Raw genomic sequence first — 25,124 nt, 5'->3', positions numbered from 1 at the left:
CTGAACAAATATTCCATAGTCACTCTAGTCTTTGACATTCATCACAATTCTTTTCAATGTGAACTTATTAGGTGCTTTACTACTGGAAAGCCATATTTACTTAATTAGCCATGTAATTCTTTCCTTTTATGTAGAGATGGTTTATTACTTTATTGTCAGAATGATGAAGCTTCAGAGTCTCATGAACTACACTCTGGCCATAGAATCAAGCCTATTTTTTATCTGAACTTCAAAAAACCTAGTTCCCTGATATGGTTATTATATCAATACTTGTCAAAATCCTGTCATTTCTTTGCCAGTTCAAAATACTCAACTGCAATTTTTGAGCAATTATTATCGGAAAGAACTCTATAAGGTTTGATGGTACACACAAAAGTGAGAAAGACATAATGCCTTCTTGAAGGAGCGAACGTGTCTCTGACTCTCCCTAGTTGGATAGACTGTAAAATCCTTCCACTGGGACAGAATTTTTGCTTGTCATTACATTTATCTTTACCCAAAAGCCTGACATTTTTCACCATTAGTTTTAAAGACTTCCTTTGGGTAAATCAGCTCTTGACATAAGATTACTTCCTCTTATCTTCTATTAGATATGATTCAATCAAGTAAAATGTACTCTTCTGCTGTTATATTCCAGGCATGATTACTCTCTCATCGTGTTGCAGGGATATTTCAGAATATATTACATTTATATATAATTTATATAATTAGAAATTATATTTTCCTTCTTCTATTAAAATTTCAAGTTTACTTTAATACGGGTCCCTGCATCGAAAGGTAAATATCTGAAGTCATAAGTGTTGTTTCTGGCCCTCCTCTGTTATAATCACTGCCTTTCATGATATCTAGTTTTATAATTTTAACATATTATTTCTTCCTCCTCTCAAATTTCAATTTGAAATCATCCTGATCAGGTCAAGGACTTGTCACTTGTGTTCTTTATAAGAATCCCATTCTGTCTCCTACCAGGAATACATTATTCAGATACTGTACAGTTTGGTCTATTCGAAAAGAGGATTTGTAAATTTAAAAGCTAAATTGTGTTCAGCAAAAGCGTTGTAAATTTAAGTGCTAAATTATGTTATGAAAGTCCAGAAAATCCATGATTGATGAGCTTATCATTTAAGAGTAGTTTTACCAACCAAAAAACTTTAAAAATTTGACAATATCCATATACTAAAAGGCAGTATATGAATAAAGAGGAAGATTGCTTGCTTGTGGAAATAATAACTGAGAATATTTACCTCATGGGATTATATGGATGTCCCCAGAAAGCAAATAAAAACTGAATGATATTAGTAAGCGTATTTTACTTCCCAGTTTTACATTAGAAACCTTTGGGACCAGTAATAAATTTAGGCCACTAGGATATTTAAGCTATTCTGCCAACCTCAAAAAGCAATATACTGATCTGCTAGATTAATCCTTAAGTCCTGGGTGAATCTGGAGCTATACATATGTGTATTCAAATACATTTATATCCATATATATTCAGATTTTGTATTTTGCTTAAATTATTAGTATGACTTTTAAAAAGGAAACAACCCAATGAAGCTAATTAGAAATATGAAAATAATGAACCTTAATTCCAATAAAATTCTCCATTAGATGAACAAACTCCCTGTAAATCTATAGTAAAGGAAAGCAATACATGGCATCAAAAAACATGGCATCAGAAAAATACCATGACCCACTACTAATAAGGAATAGAAAAACACAGGAACCAGGAACAGCTATATAAAACTGATTTTATAACTGATTTGACAGTTTCCAGAACTATACAGAGAAGACATTGAGAAAAATGAGAGATTCTTCCTGCTTTCATAAAATATATGCTCCCTGGGAATGATAATAAAAGCAAACCAAAAAAATTGGAATCCTGCGTTAGTTTGCTGGGGCTGTCATTGCAAAGTACCACAGACTGGGAGGCTTAAATAACAGAAATTTATTTCCTCACAGTTCTGAAGGATGGAAGTTCAAGATCAAGGTGATGGCAGGATTAGTTTCTCCTGAGGGCCTCTCTCCTGGGCTTGTAAAGGGCCACCTTCCTCCACTGTCTTCACATGACCTTCTCTCTGTGCATGTCTGTGTCCTAATCTCCTCTTCTTATAAGGATACCAGTCATACTGGACTAGGGTCCCATATGACCTCACTTTTTCTTCATTAGTTCTTTAAAGGCCCTATCTCCAAATACAGTCACATTCTGAGGTACTGGACGTTAGAACTTCAACATTTGAATTTGGAGGGAACATAATTCAGCCCATAACAGATGTCAATAACCTCCAATAGTTTTAAAGAAAAAGATATGAAAGCAACCGGTTCCTTTCAAAGAAAACATTTATCTTATAACCTTAACTTACATTCTTGAACAAATTACCTAATTTCCAGGGTCTGAAGTTCAACTATAAAATGAAAGGATAGTACTAAAATATAAAGTCCATACACAGTCTAAAATTTCTGAGATCTAATAAACTTGCTATTTCCAAACAAGAAACAGCAGAACATACAATATTTTGTCTGTCACTGGCAGTTTATACGCATCTGCTTTTTAAAATTCTTATCACAGACTGGAAGCCTGAATGGAAAAAAAACCAAGAAAGATTCAGACTGAAAGCCCAGGGCCAGATCTGTCAAAGGACTGGGGCCAGGGAGTCTCCAGAAGCTAGAAGTCAAGGGACCTTGGGATCAAGAGGTAATAATTAGAGAAGAGTCAGAAAACACCATTTCCACAAGTTAAAACAAGACAAAGGGTAGAAGATTCAATTCAACAAACATTTATTAGACATAATGAACAAGGTCCTATCTGGTGCCCTAGGTACAGACATGGACAGTTAAGAGAATGGTGTGCACAGAGAATAATGGGGCAAGGAAAAGAGGCGCTGAGCCTAATCCATGCTGATGAGAGAGGTTTCCTAAAGATAATGACTCCTATACCGAGTCTGAGATAAGAGTGACCAGTCAGATCAATGAAAGAAGTTGCCCTCGACATATTGCTATAAGAAAAAAAAAAAAAAAAAAAGAAGACATAAAAATCAAACACTGTTGCCCAGAGATAGTCTTGTCTTTGATAGAGCATATTATCTTATATAGTTAAATTCATTTTCCTAAACTGATATCATTTTGCTTTTATTACTAAGGAACAGGTTACCTGGAGGAAAAGTTAAACTTTTGTTTTTAGGAGTTGTAATTCAAACTATGCAATTGTCACTATAAGCCACAAGAGGGCAACAGTTTCAAACACTGGAGTAAAGAATATGGAACGAAAACTATAGTAAATAGAAGAGCTATGTAAATTACTGAGCTTGTGAACCAGAATTTTAACTACAGCAAAACAGAACTTTAAATTATTCTTAGAGTCCTAATTTAGAATTTTAGGCCTGGAAGAAAACTAAGAGATGTCTCTTTTATGTAAGAAATTTCATTTTCATTTTCTTCCATTTATCAAAGAGATAGATGTATTACTATTGCTTGTTAGACCTAGTGTTTAATTGTATCATCTTCAGTAAATAGCATATTATCATATAGCTATTTAAATAGACTTGATATCTGACACCTAAAATTGTATTCGATTAGAGAGGAAAGGATGACCTGAGTAACAGAGCACGTAGTAACGTCCACAAATAAATAGTATATAAAGAAATAACGTTATAGTAAGAAAATTTACTTGAAGTTAATATTATGAATAATCATAGAGAAGTCAAAGACTATTATTTCTTTGGATAGAAAGACCGTATTCAACTAAAAAAAAAAACTGAGGCTATTTTTAATTGTTTTAATTCTTCTATGTCATCACAAGAGCCCAACTTCACTTTCCGGTATCTAAGGTAACAAATAACTCTTCTGTTCTGGTTACTTCCGCTTTAGAGGTACTCTTGGGAAAGCAGAAGCTAGAGACAGTTGCATGGCTACATCCCTGGGTTTCCCTTCGTTCACTCACTTATTCACTCCACCAGTATTTGTTGGGCATGTGCGCTAAGCACAGAAAAAGAGATCATCCAAAAAATAAATGAGTCATTCATTTACGGAGCTTACAGTCCAGTAGTGAAATTAATGTTAAAAAAAAGAAACGTATTGTGGTGTTATAAATGAAAAGTTTGGTGTGCAGTGAGAACCATAAGATGATAATAGGATGTCCAAGTTGCACTGTCAGTCACAAAAGCCTGTGAGTAGGTGATATTTAAGCTGAGATTAGAGGGTGGGTATTGGGGAAAAGCTTCAAGAAGAACAATGTATATACTGCCCAAAGTAGGGAGTGATTGGCTTGTTCAAGTAATGGAAGTTTTTAACTGTGTCAATGACTAGCACACATCCTATGGAAGAAATAAGCCATAAAATCAAATGTGTAGAGAATATATATACATATACATATATATATATATATTTTTATAATCATTAGTAGAGGGGAATAAAAAGGTATCTCCTGAAAAGAGCAGAATCAGAGACAGAATGCTGGACTGAGGGGTTCAAGACAGTTCAACTCTGAGTTCACAAATTCCCAAGACCATCAGAGAAACAGACTGGACAATACTTTCTCTTTTTATCTCATAGGGATGAGGAGCAAATGAGATAACATACTAAAACTGAATAATTCACAGAGCTGTGGTCACATTTTATTCATCCATTGTTAATATAAAAGCGTTTCCAATTTCATTCCAGCCTTAATTCCTGTCCCAAATGTAAGACATTATTCATCTTTTAAAATTCTCTAGTCCAGATACCCCAGACATCTTCCTAAAATAATAAGGTCTCCCTTTTGTCTTTAGTAAACCTGTTTTTCCTACTAATGAAAAATTATAAAATTAATATTTTATGCAAAGCCTAGTTCAAACTTACGTTCTAGTGCATTGTAAAGAAGTTCAAAATCTTCCTTTGTTTGAGGATTATGCCTCCGGTAATAATCCAATTTCATCCACTCTTCTTTTTCTCTTATCTTCCTTAGTTCTTCCTGTGCTTCCCACTGCAACCTTAATATTTTCTGTCTTTTTAAACTGTCTACGACAACTTTAGCATGCCATCGTCTGTAGTAAGTCTGTATCACAATTACCTATACTTAAAGGAAATAAAATATGGTCAACCTTATTACACAATGAAAGGCAACAATGACTATTTCTATTCCAATTCAATAAGTACTAAAAAATACTGAGAGTCTAGTTTCAGCTCTATGCCATGTATTCTCACATACATTATAACAGAAAGGTCATAGATAATGCACATCAGCTATGTGACTTTGAAATCTAGTAGCAAGGATACCTTCACAGGAGGCAGTTAGTATGAAGTTAAGGGCACAGGGTCTGGAGTACCGCTTAGTTTAAATCTTCCCTCTGCTACTCACTAGTTTGTTAATTTGGGGTAAGTTACTTGCCATCTCTGTGCTTTAGTACCCTCAGGTGCAAAATAGTGATAATAATACTATGCATATAAAGTGCTTACCTCAAGCCTGGTACACCACAAGTCCTCAATAAATACTATTATTGTTATGAATACTATGTATTGTTATCTACTTTTTCTTAATTGTCATTAGCATAGGCTCATATCTTTTAAAAAATGGTATTTACTAACCACACAGTGGGTAGGTTATATGTGGAAACCACCAAAGCAAACACGTATTAAATTGTGAGAAAAATATATATGTCTGAAGGTATATAATACAGTACTAGAGTCACAAAAAGCTTGCGATATAACTGAGAGATTTTTTTGTTTTTATTTAGTAAACTCATTTAAAAAAAGTAAAATATAGAGAGGCTAGATCAAGTTTGAGGGTAGAGAATATGCTGACACGTCCCTTCCCCTCATCCTAACCCCTGATGACTACAGAAAAATTATAGAAGCAGAAATCAATAAAGATATTGGATCATACTGGAGGAGTCTTCCAACAGAACAGAAACTTTAAAGAATTCCCTTCAGGAAAGGAGGCACGTGGAATAAATTGAAGAAGGAATTAGTGTTACAGCTCTTTTAAAATTTGTCTCAGGTTTTCCGGTCCACACTGGAAAACCTCCCATGGAGCAGGGGTGGAATTTGAAGGAATCTACAGCCTAATCATGCACTGGAGAGGCAAGCTAGAAAACACAGAAGTGTCTCTAAGATGTTTCAACCCCAAAACTGGTGGATCCTGTGAGCAGAAGGGGTCTTAGGGCAACTAACAAGGTGACTGCTTGAAAAATGCAAAAGGGACAGGGAAAAGCAAATGCAAAATTGCTTTACCTAAAACAATTTAGGTAAAGAGCATCAGAGGTATCTGCCTCTAGGCAAGAGTGGCTAGTGTCCCAGAAAGCTGGTGACACCAGAATGAATAGAAGCCCCCTCTCCAGAAAACTAGCTGCCTCCCAGAATCAAGCCTTGTGCATCCCCGAAAGCCACTGAGGTAAGGCTACAGTAAACAAATATGTTGTAGCACTTTGCACATCAGGAATTTCAAATACTCTTGAGTACACACCCAAGAGTAACCAAAGATTTGAGAACAGCCAACAGAATAAAAGGTTTCTCATTCAACGTAGAAGAATTTACATTGGTGTGAAAGAGAATTACTAGAACAGAGGTTCTCAAAGTATGGTGGCCAGACCACCAGCAGCAGCAGCACCTGGAATATTGTTAGAAATGCAGATTCTCAGGCCCACCCCAGAGTTACTGAATCAGAAATTCTGGGGTGGGCATGGATTCTGTATATTTACAAGTTTTCCAGATGTTCTGCTGCATGCCAAAGTTTCAGAACCACTCTTTTAGAGTAAAACAAAACAAAGCAAAACAAAAAACAAGACCAGACTAGATAGAGTTAACATTTTCAGAGAGAAAGGAAAGGCTGTTGAATCAGTACAAAAGAAGCAACAAAAGACTGTGACAACATTTTTATTGTTGAAATTTTTAAAAAATCAGTACAATGTGTTTATCTTGGGGGCTATTAAACTTGTTAAACTCATTAAGGATATTAAAACACCGTTGTTTAAACAACTTAGTTTTTCCCTTCTCGCATGACACTCCAGGGATTGGCCCAGGGATTGGCAAGCAGTTTAGGGCTAGTAGGAAGCTCTGTGCTATATTACAAATGGCTTCCTACTTGTGTTTCCTAGTGGCTGATCCACTTATCATCATCTTCTAGTCAGTAGAATGGGGGAAAAGACAGAAGAATTGCAACCCAGCCGCTTTAAGAGCAATATCCAGAAGGGGCACACATCATTTCCCCTCACATTCCGTTTTTCCAGGCCTTAAGTTTCTTGGCCTCACCAACATACAAAAGAGGTTATAAAATGTAGTTTTCAGTGTTGCAGCCTCATGCCCAGCTTAAGCTTTACTACAATGGGAAGAATAGGTATCAGCCAATAACTAGTAATCTATTCTGCTGATCTACAGAATGTGCAGAGTCTAAGAGGGAATTAGTAAGCAAGAAACTTAGACAAGAAAATCTTTTAGAATGCAGGGTGAAAGGTCGTAAAAATTAGAAAGAATAGAGGAATATTAAGAGACGTGGAAGATAAATGTAGACATTCCAAAATATGTCTGATACAAGTTCCAGACAGAATGAAGAAAGTTGGATTAGAGAAATTGCTCAAAATATAATAGAAGAGCATTTCCCCAAACTAAAGACATGAGCTCTCAGACAGAGAGGATCCATCACCAAGTCTCAAGCACATCACAGTAAGATTACTAAGGATTAAGTGAAAATCCTAAAAAGCTTCCAGAAAGAGGAAACAAAGAACTGAGAATCCCATTGACATCAGACTTTTAATCAAAAACAGCTTCCAAGATATAAAATAAAATAATTTTGAAAATAAGTTTGAATCTAACCTTCTACACCCACTCAGACTAAAACCCAAAATGAGGTTCATTCAATAGGACTTAGATGGTTCACCTCCCATGTGTAATATCTGAAATAATTACTAGAGAATATCTTCCAACAAGAACAATAAAGAGGGGGAGACCTTCAAGATAGCAGAGGAGTAAGATGTGGAGATCACCTTCCTCCCCACAAATACATCAAAAATACATCTACATGTGGGAAAACTCCTACAGAACACCTACTGAACACTGGCAGACCTCAGACTTCCCAAAAGGCAAGAAACTCCCCACGTACCAGGGTAGGGCAAAAGAAAAAAGAAAGAACGGAAACAAAAGAATAGGGACGGGACCTGCACCTCTGGGAGGGAGCTGTGAAGGAGGAAAGGTTTCCACACACTAGGAAGCCCCTTCGCGGGCGGAGACTGCGGGTGGCGGAGGGGGGAAGCTTCAGAGCCATGGAGAAGAGCGCAGCAACAGGGGTGCAGAGGGCAAAGTGGAAAGATTCCCGCACAGAGGATCGGCGCCGACCAGCACTCACCAGCCCGAGAGGCTTGTCTGCTCACCCGCCAGGGCAGGCGGGGGCTGGGAGCTGAGGCTCGGGCTTTGGAGGTCAGATCCCAGGGAGAGGACTGGGGTTGGCTGTGTGAACACAGCCTGAAGGGGTTAGCGCACCACAGCTAGCCGGGAAGGAGTCCAGGAAAATGTCTGGACTTGCCTAAGAGGCAAGAGACCATTGTTTCGGGGTGCGCAAGGAGAGGGGATTCAGAGCACCACCTAAACGAGCTCCAGAGACGGGCGCGAGCCACAGCTATCAGCTCGGACACCAGAGATGGGCATGAAATGCTAACAATGCTGCTGCAGCCACCAAGAATCCTGTGTGCAAGCACAGGTCACTATCCACACTCCCCCGGGAGCCTGTGCAGCCCACCACTGCCAGGGTCCCGTGATCCAGGGACAACTTCCCTGGGAGAACACACGGTGCACCTCAGGCTGTTGCAACGTCACACCGGCCTCTGCTGCCACAGGCTCGCCCTGCATTCCAATTATAACTAACGTACCCCTCCCTCCCCCAGGCATGAGTAAGCCAGAGCCCCCTAATCAGCCGCTGCTTTAACCCCCTCCTGTCTGGGAGGGAACAGATGCCCTCAGGTGACCTACACACAGAGGCGGGGCCAAATCCAAAGGTGAACCCCAGGAGCTGTGCGAACAAAGAAGAGAAAGGGAAATTTCTCCCAGCAGCCTCAGGAGCAGCGGATTAAATCTCCACAGTCAACTTGATGTACCTGCATCTGTGGAATACCTTAATAGACAACGAATAATCCCAAATTGAGGTGGTGGACTTTGGGAGCAACTACAGACTTGGGGTTTGCTGTCTGCAACTGACTTGTTTCTGATTTTTACGTTTATCTTAGTATAGTTTTTAGTGCTTGTTATCAATGGTAGAGTTGTTTATTGGTTTGGTTGCTCTCTTCTTTTTTTTTTCTTTTATTATTACTTTTTTATTTTTTATTTTAATAATTTTCTTTTTTAAATTTTTATTTATTTATTTTTTCTTTCTTTCTTTTTTTCTCCCTTTTCTTCTGAGCCATGTAGCTGACAGGGTCTTGGTGCTCCAGTCTGGTGTCAGGCCTGAGCCTCTGAGGTGGGAGAGCCAAGTTCAGGATATTGGACCACCAGAGACCTCCTGGCCGCACATAATATCAATCGGCTAGAGCTCTCCCAGAGATCTCCGTGTCAACACTAAGACCCAGCTCCACCCAACAGCCAGCAAGCTCCAGTGCTGGACACCCCATGCCAAACAACTAGAAAGACAGAAACACAACCCCACCCATTAGCAGAGAGGCTGCCTAAAATCATACTAGGTCCATAGACACCACAAAATACACCACTGGACGCAGTCCTACCCACCAGAAAGACAAGATCCAGCCCCACCCACCAGAACACAAGCACCAGTCCCCCCAACCAGGAAGCCTACACAAGCCACTGAACCAACCTTACCCACTGGGGACAGACACCAAAAACAACGGGAACTAAGAACCTGCAGCCTGCGAAAAGGAGACCCCAAACACAGTAAGTTAAGCAAAATGAGAAGACAGAGAAATATGCAGCAGATGAAGGAGCAATGTTAAAAACCCACCAGACCAAATGAAGAGGAAATAGGCAGTATACCTGAAAAAGAATTCAGAGTAATGATAGTAAAGATGATCTGAAAACTTGGAAATAGAATGGAGAAAATACAAGAAACGTTTAACAAGGACCTAGAAAAACTAAAGAGCAAACAAAAATCAACAAACAACACAATAAATGAAATTTAAAATTCTCTAGAAGGAATCAATAGCAAAATAACTGAGGCAGAAGAACAGATAAGTGACCTGGAAGATAAAATAGTAGAAATAACTATCACAGAGCAGAATAAAGAAAAAGGAATGAAAAGAATTGAGGACAGTCTCAGAGACCCCTGGGACAATATTAAATGAACCAACATTCGAATTACAGGGGTCTCAGAAGAAGAAGAGAAAAAGAAAGGGTCTGAGCAAATATTTGAAGAGATTATAGTTGAAAACTTCCCTAACATGATAAAGGAAATAGTCAGTCAAGTCCAGGAAGCACACACAGTCCCAAACAGGATAAATCCAAGGAGACACACGCCAAGACACATATTAATCAAACTATCAAAAGTTAAATACAAAGAAAGAAATATTGAGAGCAGCAAGGGAAAAGCAACAAACAACATACAAGGGAATCCCATAAGGTTAACAGCTGATCTTTCAGCAGAAACTCTGCAAGCCAGAAGGGAGTGGCAGAACATATTTAAAGTAATGAAAGGGAAAAACCTACAACCAAGACTGCTCTACCCAGCAAGGATCTCATTCAGATTCGACGGAGAAATTAAAACCTTTACAGACAAGCAAAAGCTAAGAGAATTCACCACCACCAAACCAGCTTTACAACAAATGCTAAAGGAACTTCTCTAGGCAGGAAACACAAGAGAAGGAAAAGACCTACAATAACAAACCCAAAACAATTAAGAAGATGGTAATAGGAACATACATATCGATAATTACCTTAAATGTAAGTGGATTAAATGCTCCACCCAAACACCTAGACTGGCTGAATGGATACAGAAACAAGACCTGTATATATGCTGTCCACAAAAGACCCACTTCAGACCTAGGAACACATACAGACTGAAAGTGAGGGGATGGAAAAAGATATTCCATGCAAATGGAAATCAAAAGAAAGCTGGAGTAGCAATTCTCATATCAGACAAAATAGACTTTAAAATAAAGACTATTACAAGAGACAAAGAAGGACACTACACAATGATCAAGGGATCAATCCAAGAAGAAGATATAACAATTGTAAATATTTATGCACTCAACATAGGAACACCTCAATACATAATGCAAACGCTAACAGGCATAAAAGGGGAAATCGACAGTAACACAATCATAGTAGGGGACTTTAACACCCCACTTTCACCAATGGACATATCACCCAAAATGAAAATAAAAAAGGAAACACAAGCTTTAAATGACAAATTAAACAAGACGGACTTAATTGATATGTATAGGACATTCCATCCAAAAACAACAGAATACACTTTCTTCTCACGTGCTCATGGAACATACTCCAGGATAGACCATATCTTGGGTCACAAATCAAGCCTTGGTAAATTTAAGAAAATTGAAATAGTATCAAGTATCTTTTCCGACCACAACGCTATGAGACTAGATATCAATTATAGGAAAAAAAACTGTAAAAAACACAAACTCATGGAGGCTAAACAGTGTGCTGCTAAATAACCAAGAGATCACTGAAGAAATCAAAGAGGAAATCAAAAACTACCTAGAAACAAATGACAATGAAAACACGATGACCCAAAACCTATGGGATGCAGCAAAAACAGTTCTAAGAGGGAAGTTTATAGCAATACAATCCTACCTCAAGAAATAAGAAAAATCACAAATAAACAATCTAAACTTACACCTAAAGGAACTAGAGAAAGAAGAGCAAACAAAACTCAAAGTTAGTAGAAGGACAGAAATCATAAAGATCAGAGCAGAAATAAATGAAATAGAAACAAAGAAAACAATAGCAAAGATCAATAAAACTAAAAGCTGCTTCTTTGAGAAGATAAACAAAATTGATAAACCATTAGCCAACTCATCAAGAAAAAACGGAGAAGACTCAAATCAACAGAATTAGAAACGAAAAAGGAGAAGTAACAATTGACACTGCAGAAATACAAAGGATCGTGAGAGATTACTACAAGCAATTATATGCCAACAAAATGGACAATCTGGAGGAAATGGACAAATACTTAGAAAAGCACAACCTTCCGAGACTGAACCAGGAAGAAATAGAAAATATAAACAGACCAATCACAAGCACTGTAATTGAAACTGTGATTAAAAATCTTCCAACAAACAAAAGCCCAGGACCGGAGAGCTTCACAAGCAAATTCTATCAAACATTTAGAGAAGAGCTAACACCTATCCTTTTCAAACTCTTCCAAAATATAGCAGAGGGAGGACCGCCCCCAAACTCATTCTACAAGGCAACCATCATCGATACCAAAACCAGACAAAGATGTCACAAAAAAATAAAACCACAAGCCAATATCACTGATGAACATAGATGCAAAAATTCTCAACAAAATACTAGCAAACAGAATCCAACAGGACATTAAAAGGATCATAGGGCTTCCCTGGTGGCGCAGTGGTTGAGAGTCTGCCTGCCAATGCAGGGGACATGGGTTCGAGCCCTAGTCTGGGAAGATCCCACATGCCGCGGAGCGGCTGGGCCCGTGGGCCACAACTACTGAGCCTGCGCGTCCTGAGCCTGCGCGTCCTGAGCCTGCGCGTCTGGAGCCTGTGCTCCGCAACAAGAGAGGCCGCAACAGTGAGAGGCCTGCGCACCGCGATGAAGAGTGGCCCCCGCTTGCCGCAACTAGAGAGAGCCCTCGCACAGCAACGAAGACCCAATACAGCCAAAAATAAATAAATAAATAAATAATTTAAAAAAAAAAAAAAAAAAAGAAAAAGCCAATGCAAAATTAAAAAAAAAAAAAAAAAAAAGGATCATACTGCATGATCAAGTGGAGTTTATCCCAAGAATGCAAGGATTCTTCAATATATGCAAATCAATCAATGTGATACACCATATTAACAAACTGAAGGATAAAAACCATATGATCATCTCAATAGATGCAGAAAAAGCTTTCAACAAAATTCAATACTCATTTATGATAAACTCTCCAGAAAGTAGGCATAGAGGGAACTTACCTCAACATAATAAAGGACATATATGAGAAACCCATAGCCAACATCGTTCCCAATGGTGAAAAACTGAAGCCATTTCCTCTAAAATCAGGAACAAGACAAGGTTGCCCACTCTCACCACTATTATTCAACATAGTTTTGGAAGTCCTAGCCACAGCAATAAGAGAAGTAAAAGAAATAAAAGGAATCCAAATTGGAAAGGAAGAAGTAAAACTGTCACTGTTTGCAGATGACATGATACTATACACAGAGAATCCTAAAGATGCTACCAGAAAACTACTAGAGCTAATCAATGAATCTGGTAAAGTAGCAGAATACAAAATTAATGCACAGAAATCTCTTGCATTCCTATACACTAATGATGAAAAATCTGCAAGAGAAATTAAGGAAACACTCCCATTTAGCATTGCAACAAAAAGAATAAAAAACCTAGGAATAAACCTACCTAAGGAGACAAAAGACCTGTATGCAGAAAACTGTAAGATACTGATGAAAGAAATTAAAGATGATACAAACAGATGGAGACATATACCATGTTCTTGGATTGGAAGAATCGACACTGTGAAAATGACTATACTACCCAAAGAAATCTACAGATTCAGTGCAACCCCTATCAAATTACCAATGGCATTTTTCATAGAACTAGAACAAAAAATTTCACAATTTGTATGGAAACACAAAAGACCCCGAATAGCCAAAGCAATCTTGAGAAAGAAAAACGGAGCTGGAGGAATCAGGCTCCCTGACTTCAGACGATACTACAAAGCTACAGTAATCAAGACAGTATGGTACTGGCACAAAAACAGAAATATAGATCAATGGAACAGGATAGAAAACCCAGAGATAAACCTATGCACATATGGTCAGCTTATTTTTGATTAAGGAGGCAAGAATATACAATGGAGAAAAGACAGCCTCTTCAATAAGTGTTGCTGGGAAAATTGGACAGCTCCATGTAAGAGAATGAAATTAGAACATTCCCTAACACCAAACACAAAAATAAACTCAAAATGGATTAAAGACCTAAATATAAGGCCAGACACTATAAAACTCTTAGAGGAAAACATAGACAGAACACTCTATGACATAAATCACAGCAAGATTCTTTTTGACCCACCTCCTAGAGAAATGGAAATAAAAACAAAAATAAACAAGTGGGACCTAATGAAACTTAAAAGCTTTTGCACAGCAAAGGAAACCATTAACAAGATGAAAGAGACAACCCTCAGAGTGGGAGAAAATATTTGCAAACAAAGCAATGGACAAAGGATTAATCTCCAAAATATATAAGCAGCTCATGCAGCTCAATATCAAAAAAACAAACAACCCAATCCAAAAATGGGCAGAAGACCTAAATAGACATTTCTCCAAAGAAGATATACAGATTGACAACAAACACATGAAAGGATGCTCAACATCACTAATCATTAGAGAAATGCAAATCAAAACCACAATGAGGTCTCACCTTACACCGGTCAGAATGGCTATCATCAAAAAATCTACAACCAATAAATGCTGGAGAGGGTGTGGAGAAAAGGGAACCCTCTTGCACTGTTGGTGGGAATGTAAATTGATACAGCCACTATGGACAACAGTATGGAGGTTCCTTATAATAACAGAACTACCATATGACCCAGAAATCCCACTACTGGGCATATACCCTGAGAAAACCATAATTCAAAAAGAGTCATGTACCACAATGTTCATTGCAGCTCTATTTACAATAGCCAGGACATGGAAGCAACCTAAGTGTCCATCGACAGATGAATGGATAAAGAAGATGTGGCACATATATACAATAGAATATTACTCTGCCATAAAAAGAAACAAAATTGAGTTATTTGTAGTGAGGTGGATGGACCTAGAGTCTGTCATACAGAGTGAAGTAAATCAGAAAGAGAAAAACAAATACTGTATGCTAACACATATATATGGAATCTAAAGAAAAACAAAGAAGGTTCTGAAGAACCTAGGGGCAGGACAGGAATAAAGACACAGACGTAGAGAATGGACTTGAGGACACGGGGAGGGGGAAGGGTAAGCTGGGACAAAGTGAGAGAGTAGCATGTACATATATACACTACCAAACGTAAAATAGGTAGCTAGTGGGAAGCAGCCACATAGCACAGGGAGATCAGCTCGGTGCTCTGTGACCATCTAGAGGGGTGGGATAGGGAGGGTGGAAGGGAGATGCAAGAGGGAGGGGATATGGGGATATATGTATATATATAGCTGATGCACTTTGTTATACAGCAGAAACTAACACAACATTGTAAAGCAATTATACTCCAATAAAGATGTTAGAAAAAAAAACAAAAAAACAAAATAAAATTAAAAAATAAAAAGAACAACAAAAGAACAATAAAGAGGAAAAAGCAAAGAAGTAAGCAAAAACTTCCAAAAAAGGTTTTAAGCTAAATATAACATATTTGAAAAAATTCATTTATATTATATTGATGTAAATATATAAAAACAATCTGAAGTTATAATTATATAGTAAATTATAATGATGTAATATACATACAATTGTAATTCCAGATCAAGTCCTCACTGAACGGGAGGAGTGAGTGAGGAGGAGGAAGAAATGAAGAAAAGCCTGCTAGGGTCCTGACTTGTTCATGGAAAAGATATAGAGGCTGATTAAATATGCATTTGGTATTAAAAAATTAAGTCCATTAAAATTTTTTTATGAATAACCACTAGAAAAATAGAAACAAAGTACCTACTTCTGACCTATGAAAGAACAAAAAAATGGAAAAGTTTAGTCAAATCAAGAAAAAAAAAAAAGGTTAGTAAAAAAAACCAAACAAGAATAAATAATAAATCAAAACCAAAATGAGATGGCAGGAATGAGTACAAAAATATCAGTAGTCACAGATAATATAATCTTGCTTACAACAAGAAAGATATAAATACTAAGCATTGACCTCAAGAAGTTCAAGAATAAAATAAACATGATACAAATAGAAAGGTATCAATCAAGATAGAAGCATGTATTAAATTGAAATTTACTCCTTTTACTGGCTTTTAACCAATCCCTCTGTTTACAGCTCACATCTCACTTCCATCTTCCACAGAACCTCCAGTTCACTTCCCAAGATTCTGTGGGGCAAACTGATTTGGTTCTTGATGCCATCCCCCTTGGCAGGCATTTAGATTTTCACTTCCTCTGCTCAAGTAAGTCAAGTTAACACTTCCCCATCTGCTTTACAACTTTAAAAAATTGACTGACATTTACTCTCCTCTCTTCCCATATATTCTTTGTTGCAGTATGTTTATGCTTTTCTTATTCCCTTAATATCATTTTATCCGAGTTTGGAAAGTGTTGTAGTGTAGTGTAGTGTTGTCCATTTCCCCACCTAATAGTCTTTCTCTCCGACTTCCTTACTAACAAAATCTCAGTCTTACTGAGGAGCAACAATATGAAACTTTAAAAATGTAATTATCACATAGTCCCAGCAGGGACAGTGAAGTCACATGACCCAGTTCAGGTCAATGAGATGCAAGTTGAATCACTGGCAGGGGCTTTCAGGGAAAATTCTTGAATGGCATCCATGGGACATGCTCCCTTGACTTCTCCCTTCTTGCAGAATGCAGACATTATGCTGAAGGTTGATTAACCATTTTATCATCATATAGTAACAAGCTCATGATAGTAAGATTAATTATTAGAGTGGAAGGGTAAAAGGAATTCAGGTTCCTGATGACATCACAGAGCCACCAGCCAGGCCCCGTACAGTAAGAAATTAAAAATTCGTTTGGACTGAGAAAACAAGAATCTATCAGGCTTGAATACCAGGCACGAATAAAGTCAGCTACAAAATTAATAGGAAGCAATATTTTTCCCAAGGACACTCTGCAGCTATAAAATGTCATAACAACCCCTTCTTTGAGTGACTACTATTTTCTTTCTCTCTGAGAAACTCTGTTCTCTAAAATCATAATCTATCATAAACTTTGCTGTCTGAAATTAGATCACTAAGAATGAAACACCCCACTCTTGCCGGGAGGATCTGTGTTATTTTGAGAGAGAAGCAGCCTTGATTTACAACCAACGTGCTGAACTTCAGAGAAGAAACACATCCACATCTCTCTCCTAACTTTGTTACCAAAGGAACAGGACTCTCTGGTCCATGTCTCAGTCCAGACTTCATGCTGACCCATCTACACGCAACCTTGTTTTACAGAGACAATCAAAATACTGTAACACTTAAATTTCACCAAAACGTCACTCCTCCCCAAAAGTCTGTAATGACTCCACCTTTTCCTTTTGTGAAAATTAGTTTGGACTGAAAACGTAAACATTCTTCAGGCTGGAATAATTGCAGGCACTGATAAAGTCAACTACAAAGTTAGCCGCGTGGTCCCCCCGGTGAGCAGTCTCCTTCAGTGCAGCGAGTCAGCAGGCTGAGACTGCAGGCTCCTCTCTCGATGTCCTAAGCTAACTGGGCTAGAACAGCAGTCTAGCTCCAGGTTTCTTGTCACGCAAAAAACAAAATCACTGCTTTCAATTTTTTTTATTCAAGCAAAATGATGCTAGGAAGTAGCAGAGATAAAATGCATATGCTTTGTATGTCATGTTTAGCTGATATCCCAAATGTTTAACAGGGTAAAGGTGTCCATTTTTCCCCAACTGATCAATGTACTTCTGAGCAAGATCTGCAATTTTTCATGAAAACTGCAAACTTACTCTAAAATTCATATGGAAGAAAAACTTGCATTAATAGTCAAGACAGTCTTGAAAAGGAAGAACAATGAGGTAGAACCTAATGGACCAGGCCTCAAAATATATAACAAATCAGTAATAATTAAAGCAATACATTACTGACAGAGAAAAAAACATATACACTAATGAAAGAATGAAGAAATCAGAAACAGATGCATATATATATGAAAATGTAGTATACATTACTGTGGAGAGAATAAACTTGAATATTCATGGTACTCAGCAGTTGGCATTACATTTGGAAAAAATAAAATTTAACTCTTCTTCATATCATTTTTAAAAATCCAGATAAAGTTGTACACACACACCAACTATAAAAGAAAGTTATACTTATGACTGTGGGATGATACAGCCTTTTATAACAATACATAAAATGCAAAAACCATAAAAGGGAATATTAATAAGTTTGACTATAATGAAAGACATCATAAACTAAGTATGAGTGATAGGTTGAGAGAAAATATAAAAATATATTTAACATCTATAAGGAGACAACAATTTTTTAAAATAATATGTGCTACTGGTGAAGTCAGCATGGAATGGGCTCTTATAAGTGGTTTATGCGTACATCATTTGGTACAGTATTTCTGAAAAACACTTTGGTAATATCTAAAACTTTTAAAAAGTCATCATTTTTTCCCCTAGTAATTCAACTTCTAACATCTTCTCTAAGTATTTTTTAAATGCACACTACAATTTATATAGCATTAAGATTTTGATGAAAACGTGTCTATATGCCCTAAAAAAGAAAGTAATTAAATTATAGTGTTAACATTGTGCAATAATATAATGCCATTAAATTGTTTATAATAAATACTAAAAGGCAGAGAAATGATTGTGATATAATGTTAGGTGTACAAGAAACTTCTTTAAAATTCCATGTATAATTACCTCCCAATGGAAAGTAAGAAAAAGAAAAATCTGAGTGAGGAATTTTCTGCAAATTTTTTTTATGATTTCTTTCCATTTGGAAAAAAAGAAGGAAAATACCATATTGACTATGTTTAGGGTTAGATACTGAATAAATTTTTGTTTAAAATGTATGGTGACAGAATATCAACAAAGAGACAGAAATTTAAAAAAAAAGAACCAAGTGGAAATTTAGGAGTTTAATAGTAAAATAACTGAAATGAAAACACAAAAAGCAGGCTCAACAGCAGATCTTAACTGGCAAAAGAAAGAACAATGAATTTGATGATAGATCATTAGAAACTATCTACTCTGAAGAAGAGGGGGAAAAAAAGGTAAACGAACAGAGACTCAGAGGTCTTTAGGACACCATCAAGTATATAAGCATACACAAATACTAAAGGGAATTCTCCAAACTGAAAGAAAATGATATTAGATGTTAATTTTAACTCAAATGAAGAAATAAATAGCACCAGAAAAAGTAATTATGTAGGTAAAATATAAAAGACTGTATAAATACATTTTCCTCTTTTCTACTCTTATTTAAAAGTCAATTGCATAGGGCTTCCCTGGTGGCGCAGTGGTTGAGAGTCTGCCTGCCAATGCGGGGGACGCGGGTTCGAGCCCTGGTCTGGGAGGATCCCACATGCCGCAGAGCAGCTAGGCCCGTGAGCCACAATTGCTGAGCCTGCGCGTCTGGAGCCTGTGCTCCGCAACAGGAGAGGCCGCGATAATGAGAGGCCCGCGCACCGCAGTGAAGAGTGGCCCCCGCTTGCCACAACTGGAGAAGGCCCTCGCACAGAAACGAAGACCCAACACAGCCATAAATAAATAAATAAATAATTAAAAAAAAAAAAAACAGTCAATTGCATAAAAACAATAATTATAAAAGGAATTACAGGGCTTAGAACACAAACAGAATGTACATGTTTGTATGATAATAGCACAAAGAAGAAGGGATAAATTTGGAGTTCTATTGGAGCAAGGTTTCAATACTTTATTAAATTTCAGTTAGTATTAATACAAAGTATGTTGCTATAAATTGAGATGTATATTCTAATCCCTAGATTACACTTGGAGCAACCACTTAGCAAACAACTAAAAAAATTTTTTTAAACAATAAAGCAATAATAAAAAAGATGACCTCATTAAAATTGGACAAAGTATCTGAATATACATTTCTCCTAAGAATATATGTAAGTTGTTAATAAGCACATGAAAAATATTCAGTATCATTACCCATCAGGGTATGCAAATCAAAACCACAATGAGATACCACTTCACACTCACTAGGATGGCAATAATCCAAAAGTGCTGATAAGGATATGGAGAAACTAGAATCCTCACACACTGCTGGTGGGACATAAAATGGTGCAGCTGCTTTGGAAAACAGTCTGACAGTTCCTCAAAAAGGTTAAACAGAATTACCATATGAGGGCTTCCCTGGTGGCACAATGGTTAAGAATCCGCCTGCCAATGCAGGGGCAAGGGTTCAAGCCCTGGTCTGGGAAGATCCCACATGCCACGGAGCAACTAGGCCTGTGCGCCACAACTACTGAGCCTGCACTCTGGAGCCCGTGAGCCACAACTACTGAAGCCTGCACGCCTAGAGCCCGTGCTCCGCAACAAGAGAAGCCACCGCGATGAGAAGCCCGTGCACTGCAACAAAGGGTAGTCCCTGCTCGCCACAACTAGAGAAAACCCACGCACAGCAACAAAGACCCAACTCAGCCAAAAATAAGTAAATAAATAAATAAATAAATTACCATATGATCTAGCAATTACATTCCTAGGCAGATACCAAGAGAAATGAAAATACATATCCACATAAAAACTTGTACGTGAATGTTTATAGCAGCCTTATTCCTAATAGCCAACAAGTAGAAACAAATCAAATGCCTATCAACTGATAAATAGGCAAACAAATTGTGGTATATATATTGACCTACCTACAGTAGGTATATACAATTGGGTACATACAACGGAATATTATTTTGCAATATAGATTGCAATATATTGATACACGTTGCAACATGGATGAGCCTTGAAAACATTATGCTAAGTAAAAGAAACCAGTCACAAAAGACTACACATTGTATGATTACATGTATATGAAATACCCAGAATAAGCAAATCAATAGAGGCAGAAAGTAGATTAGTGGTTGCCTAAAGCAGAAAGGATTGGAGGGAAATAGGGGCTGGCTGCTATTGGATGTGGGATTTCTTTCTGGGATAATGAGAATGTTCTAAAATTGACTGTGGTAATGGTTGCATAACTCTGTTTACATAGTAAAAAGTCATTTAGTATTCACCTATAATAAAAGTTATCTTACCGCCTTTAATCTTTTAGCATGGTATTCTGCTGCTGAAAAATATTTTCCTGGTGTTACCAGTTTATCAGTCATATTTGATACATACACACCAATTTTAGTCATCTGTGTGGATGTTGTATTTGTAGTTTGCTGGAGCTTTCTTCTCTGAAAAACTGTCTAAAATAAAAACATTTTAAAAATTTAAATAAATATCCACTATATACACATAAAGTGAGTAAAGAGCATATTTTCCTATACATTTAAGTTAATATCTTTTATTACTTTAATTACCATATAATTCCTTAGAAGATTTTAATTTTAGAGAGCTACACAGTAAAACATTTGTTGATTCTGTAGCTTCAAAATCCTACATGGAAAAATAAAAATATTACCTGTGTATCCCTACAAAATGCATTCAGTTTTTCAGGAATCTTTTTAGGTACAGTTTGTGTTCCAGCATTGTGATATTCCATTCCTGTTACTTTATGTCTGAATCCACCAAGAAATGGTTTGTGAAAATCAGATTTTATAATCTCAACAGCTACTTCCTGGTACTGATCAATGCCTGAGGAGATAAAACCAAGATTAAATGAAAGTTCAACTACAAAGGGACTCTAAAAAAATACTTTATCTATAAGATATATCAAATAACTAACCAGTTTGTACTCTGACAGTTATGATTTGAGAGGCATCACTTGATCTATCTATTCTTTTGATTGGATATAGATCTGGATGTAAAGAAAAGATTTCCACTTGGACAGTATCCTGGGGCTTAACTCCATGTTGTAGTAGCGTCTCATGATTTTTAATAATCATTCCTAAAAATGAGATAAAATTATAAGAAGTGTTATGGCAAAGAAATGATTATACGTACTCATTTTAAGGGATGGAAAACATCAGTGGTGCTTCTATGAACACATATTGTTTAATTACCAAATAGCGTATTGATGATGTCCACCTCTTGCTGTATTATTAGTATCAAAAACTCCACAATGGAAAAAATTAAGGTGGTACTCCTGAGCAAGAATTCAGCATTATAAGTAAAGTTAAAATACAACTCTCAACTCATTAGAAATACAAATATACAATAACCATGCAACTATAAACATTTAAAAATAAAAAACACATTCTATAATATGAGTAAAATCATATTCTAAACATCGATTCTCTAAAAAATCATAATGTTTTATACATAAGCATAGGACATATCCATATCAAGGAAAGCCTGATTATTTTAATACACACTCCTAATGTATACACTCAGAGTTCTAAAGAATCCCTTCCTTTCTGTTTCTATAATCAGAAATTCATATAAATTAATTCATGCCAAGGTAGAGCTAAGACTCAGTTTTTTGCTGAAAAAAGTGTACATAATCACCTTATTTTTATGTTTTATTGCTTCAACTTATACCCCCATCCTCACTGGTTTATTTCATAAACTGACTATAAATTTCTTTCTATATTTTAAGGCATACATAAATACGTACAATGTTATTGGCTGCTGCTTTGTATAATGATAGAAACTATATCAGTTTTCCAATGTATGTTCTTCCTAAATTACAATTAGGGATTTAACATAGCAAAGGTTTGTTTTACTCATTCTTAGAAATATGTCAGATACCACTAGTCTATTTTAGCTATGTTCAAGAAAGCACATTCAAAAATCTTTGAATTTCAATTACACCTTAAATTCTTAATTTAAAAAAATTAACGTTATATGGATTTTGCAATACGTTGAATAATGGCCCTAAAATACATCCATGTATATTCCTAGAGTCCATGAATGCTACCTTATATGGAAAAAGTGACTGCAGATTTTATTAAGTTAAGGATTTTGAGATGGGTAGATTATCCTGGATTATTCACATGAGCCTTAAATGTAATCAGAAGTGCCCTTTAAGAGGAAGGAGGAGGGAGATTTGACTACAGAGAAGATGATATGACAGAAGCACAGAGAGATTTAAAGATGCTATGCTGCTGACTTTGAAGATGAGGAAGCCCAAGAATGCAAGAAATGCAACTCTAGAAGCTGGAAAAGGCAAGGAAGCAGACTCTCCCCAGAACCTCCAGAGGGAGAACAGCCCTGCTGACACCTTGACGTTATCCAAGTGAAATTGATTTAGGATTTTTGGCCTCCAGAACCATAAGCAAAATAAGCCACTAAATTTGTTAATTGTTACAACAGTCATAGGAAACTAATAGAGATTCCTCTTCCAACTAACACAGAGCCCTCTTCAGCCCTCTAATTGTTTCTAGTGTAGGCTTAGTCCCACCAAACTTGAACTCCAGTTCTAGTACAAGAAGAAAGCACCTGTCTTAGAGAGTGGTTGGCACAGAATCAAGCTCTTTTTTTATTGCTGCTGACATAAGCCAGTGGCGATGCACGGTATTTACACATAAAGAAGAAAAGTCATGAAGTGCAAAGAAATAGATTCTTAGGTACCACTGGCCAGGTGCTCAGTCTCAAAGTGCTCTCTCTTCTCCAGTTTTGAACTTCACCTTATAGTTAATGCCAAGCAGTTCCAAATTCCCTTTTTGGAGGCATACCTATATTTAAGTTCAGACTCTGCCACTCATAAGCTTTGGGAATTTGCAGAAGTTCCTCAAGCTTTAGCTTCCATCTCTCAAAAAAAATTAATAGTAATACCTACCTCAAAGGATTGTTGTGTAGATTGAATGATAATGTGATAATGTAGGCAGAATATTCTGTAGAAGGACTAGCACATAGTAAGTGCTCATTAAATTAGCCATCATCATCAACATGATCATTATCATCATCAGTATCATTATTGTTACAATAACTATTTAAATTTTAGCTTTGTTTCCTCAATCAAGCTTTAGTAACCTGTTGTTTGAATACATGAACATCTTACTATTGGAGCACATTCATTACAATAGTTTCCTTTTTTTTCTTTTTTTTTTTTTTTTTTTTATTTTTTTTTTTTTTTTTTTTGCTGTGTTGGGTCTTCGTTTCTGTGCAAGGGCTTTCTCCAGTTGCGGCAAGCGGGGCCACTCTTCATCGTGGTGCGCGGGCCTCTCACTATCGCGGCCTCGCTTGTTGCGGAGCACAGGCTCCAGACGCGCAGGCTCAGTAATTGTGGCTCACGGGCCTAGCTGCTCCAAGGCATGTGGGATCTTCCCAGACCAGGGCTCGAACCCGTGTCCCCTGCATTGGCAGGCAGACTCTCAACCACTGCACCACCAGGGAAGCCCTACAATAGTTTTCTAAAAATAATTTTGAAATTGAACTGATTGTTTTTCTCTGATTTGGCAAGGAGGAAGAACTTCATAGGTATGGCTTACTCCTTTTTAGCACTTCGGATTTTCCCACAAAAAAAAAATGTTCTTATTGCCCTAGAAACTTGTGGCATCTTTATAAGTTAATATCAAACTTTTTAAAATAAAATATTATGATCTGTGCAGGCATATTCTACAGAAACCTTTCCTGAGCTATTCTAGTCTGCTTAATTCTATCACAGTTACTAAGACCTCAGCCTCTCATGACACAAGGCTAATATAAGGTGGGCTACTCAATATTGCCCACAAAATACAAATAAAGTTGAACATCATCAGAATGTGAACTGACCTTAATGTACAGAAGACTGATAGATAAACCATTTTCAGTCCTCTTCTTTTTCTATACATGCTCATTCATCATCTATTTTTTTAACCTCATTTCCTCCTACTTCCCATATATAATTTACTTCTATTCCCTCTAAATTCCTTACCACTTCCCAAAAGTCCCAGGTTTTCTCACCTCTTTGGGACTTAGCACAAGTATTATCACTTTTATCAGATGAAGCTTTCTAGAATCTCCCAGTTTCCTTCCTCGCTGTTCTCACAGTTTTTTGAACATATCTCCATCAAAACATTTACACACAGTGTGGTAACCATTGCATACATCTTCTTCCTTCCTAGTCTGTAAACAACTTGAAAACAGGGATTTTGTTTCATGTTTCTTTATATCTTTGGCTCTGAGCAAAGTATTTGGAACAAAGTATGTCCTCAATAATAATGTGTTGAATGAATGAATATATAACCACAAAATAATGTTCAAACAGTAAACATGAAGATATTTAGTTTAACAAATCAAAGAGAAGTCGCGATAAGTTTTATTAG

At 36.9% G+C, this 25,124-nt stretch overlaps 1 protein-coding gene and 1 non-coding gene across 2 annotated transcripts in view; one reads left to right on the top strand and one right to left on the bottom strand.

The window, feature by feature from the left end:
* Nucleotides 1-25,124, bottom strand: part of IQUB (IQ motif and ubiquitin domain containing) — a 67,144-nt gene that overhangs the window by 34,110 nt on the left and 7,910 nt on the right. Inside the window, exons 4-7 of the mRNA XM_036862821.1 lie at nt 21,662-21,823; nt 21,398-21,570; nt 21,027-21,182; nt 4,834-5,044 (exon numbers count right to left, since the gene is read on the bottom strand). Coding sequence (XP_036718716.1) covers nt 4,834-5,044; nt 21,027-21,182; nt 21,398-21,570; nt 21,662-21,823 — 702 coding nt within the window. The remainder of the gene's footprint in view (nt 1-4,833; nt 5,045-21,026; nt 21,183-21,397; nt 21,571-21,661; nt 21,824-25,124) is intronic.
* On the top strand, nt 5,940-5,999 carry LOC118901361. Its single transcript, XR_005021340.1, has one exon. It is a non-coding gene; the product is annotated as a U7 small nuclear RNA (small nuclear RNA).

Source organism: Balaenoptera musculus, chromosome 9 (assembly GCF_009873245.2).
Source record: "Balaenoptera musculus isolate JJ_BM4_2016_0621 chromosome 9, mBalMus1.pri.v3, whole genome shotgun sequence".
NCBI lineage: Eukaryota > Metazoa > Chordata > Mammalia > Artiodactyla > Balaenopteridae > Balaenoptera > Balaenoptera musculus.
Note: the sequence above shows the minus strand (reverse complement) of the source record. Positions and strands in the feature narration are given on the sequence as shown.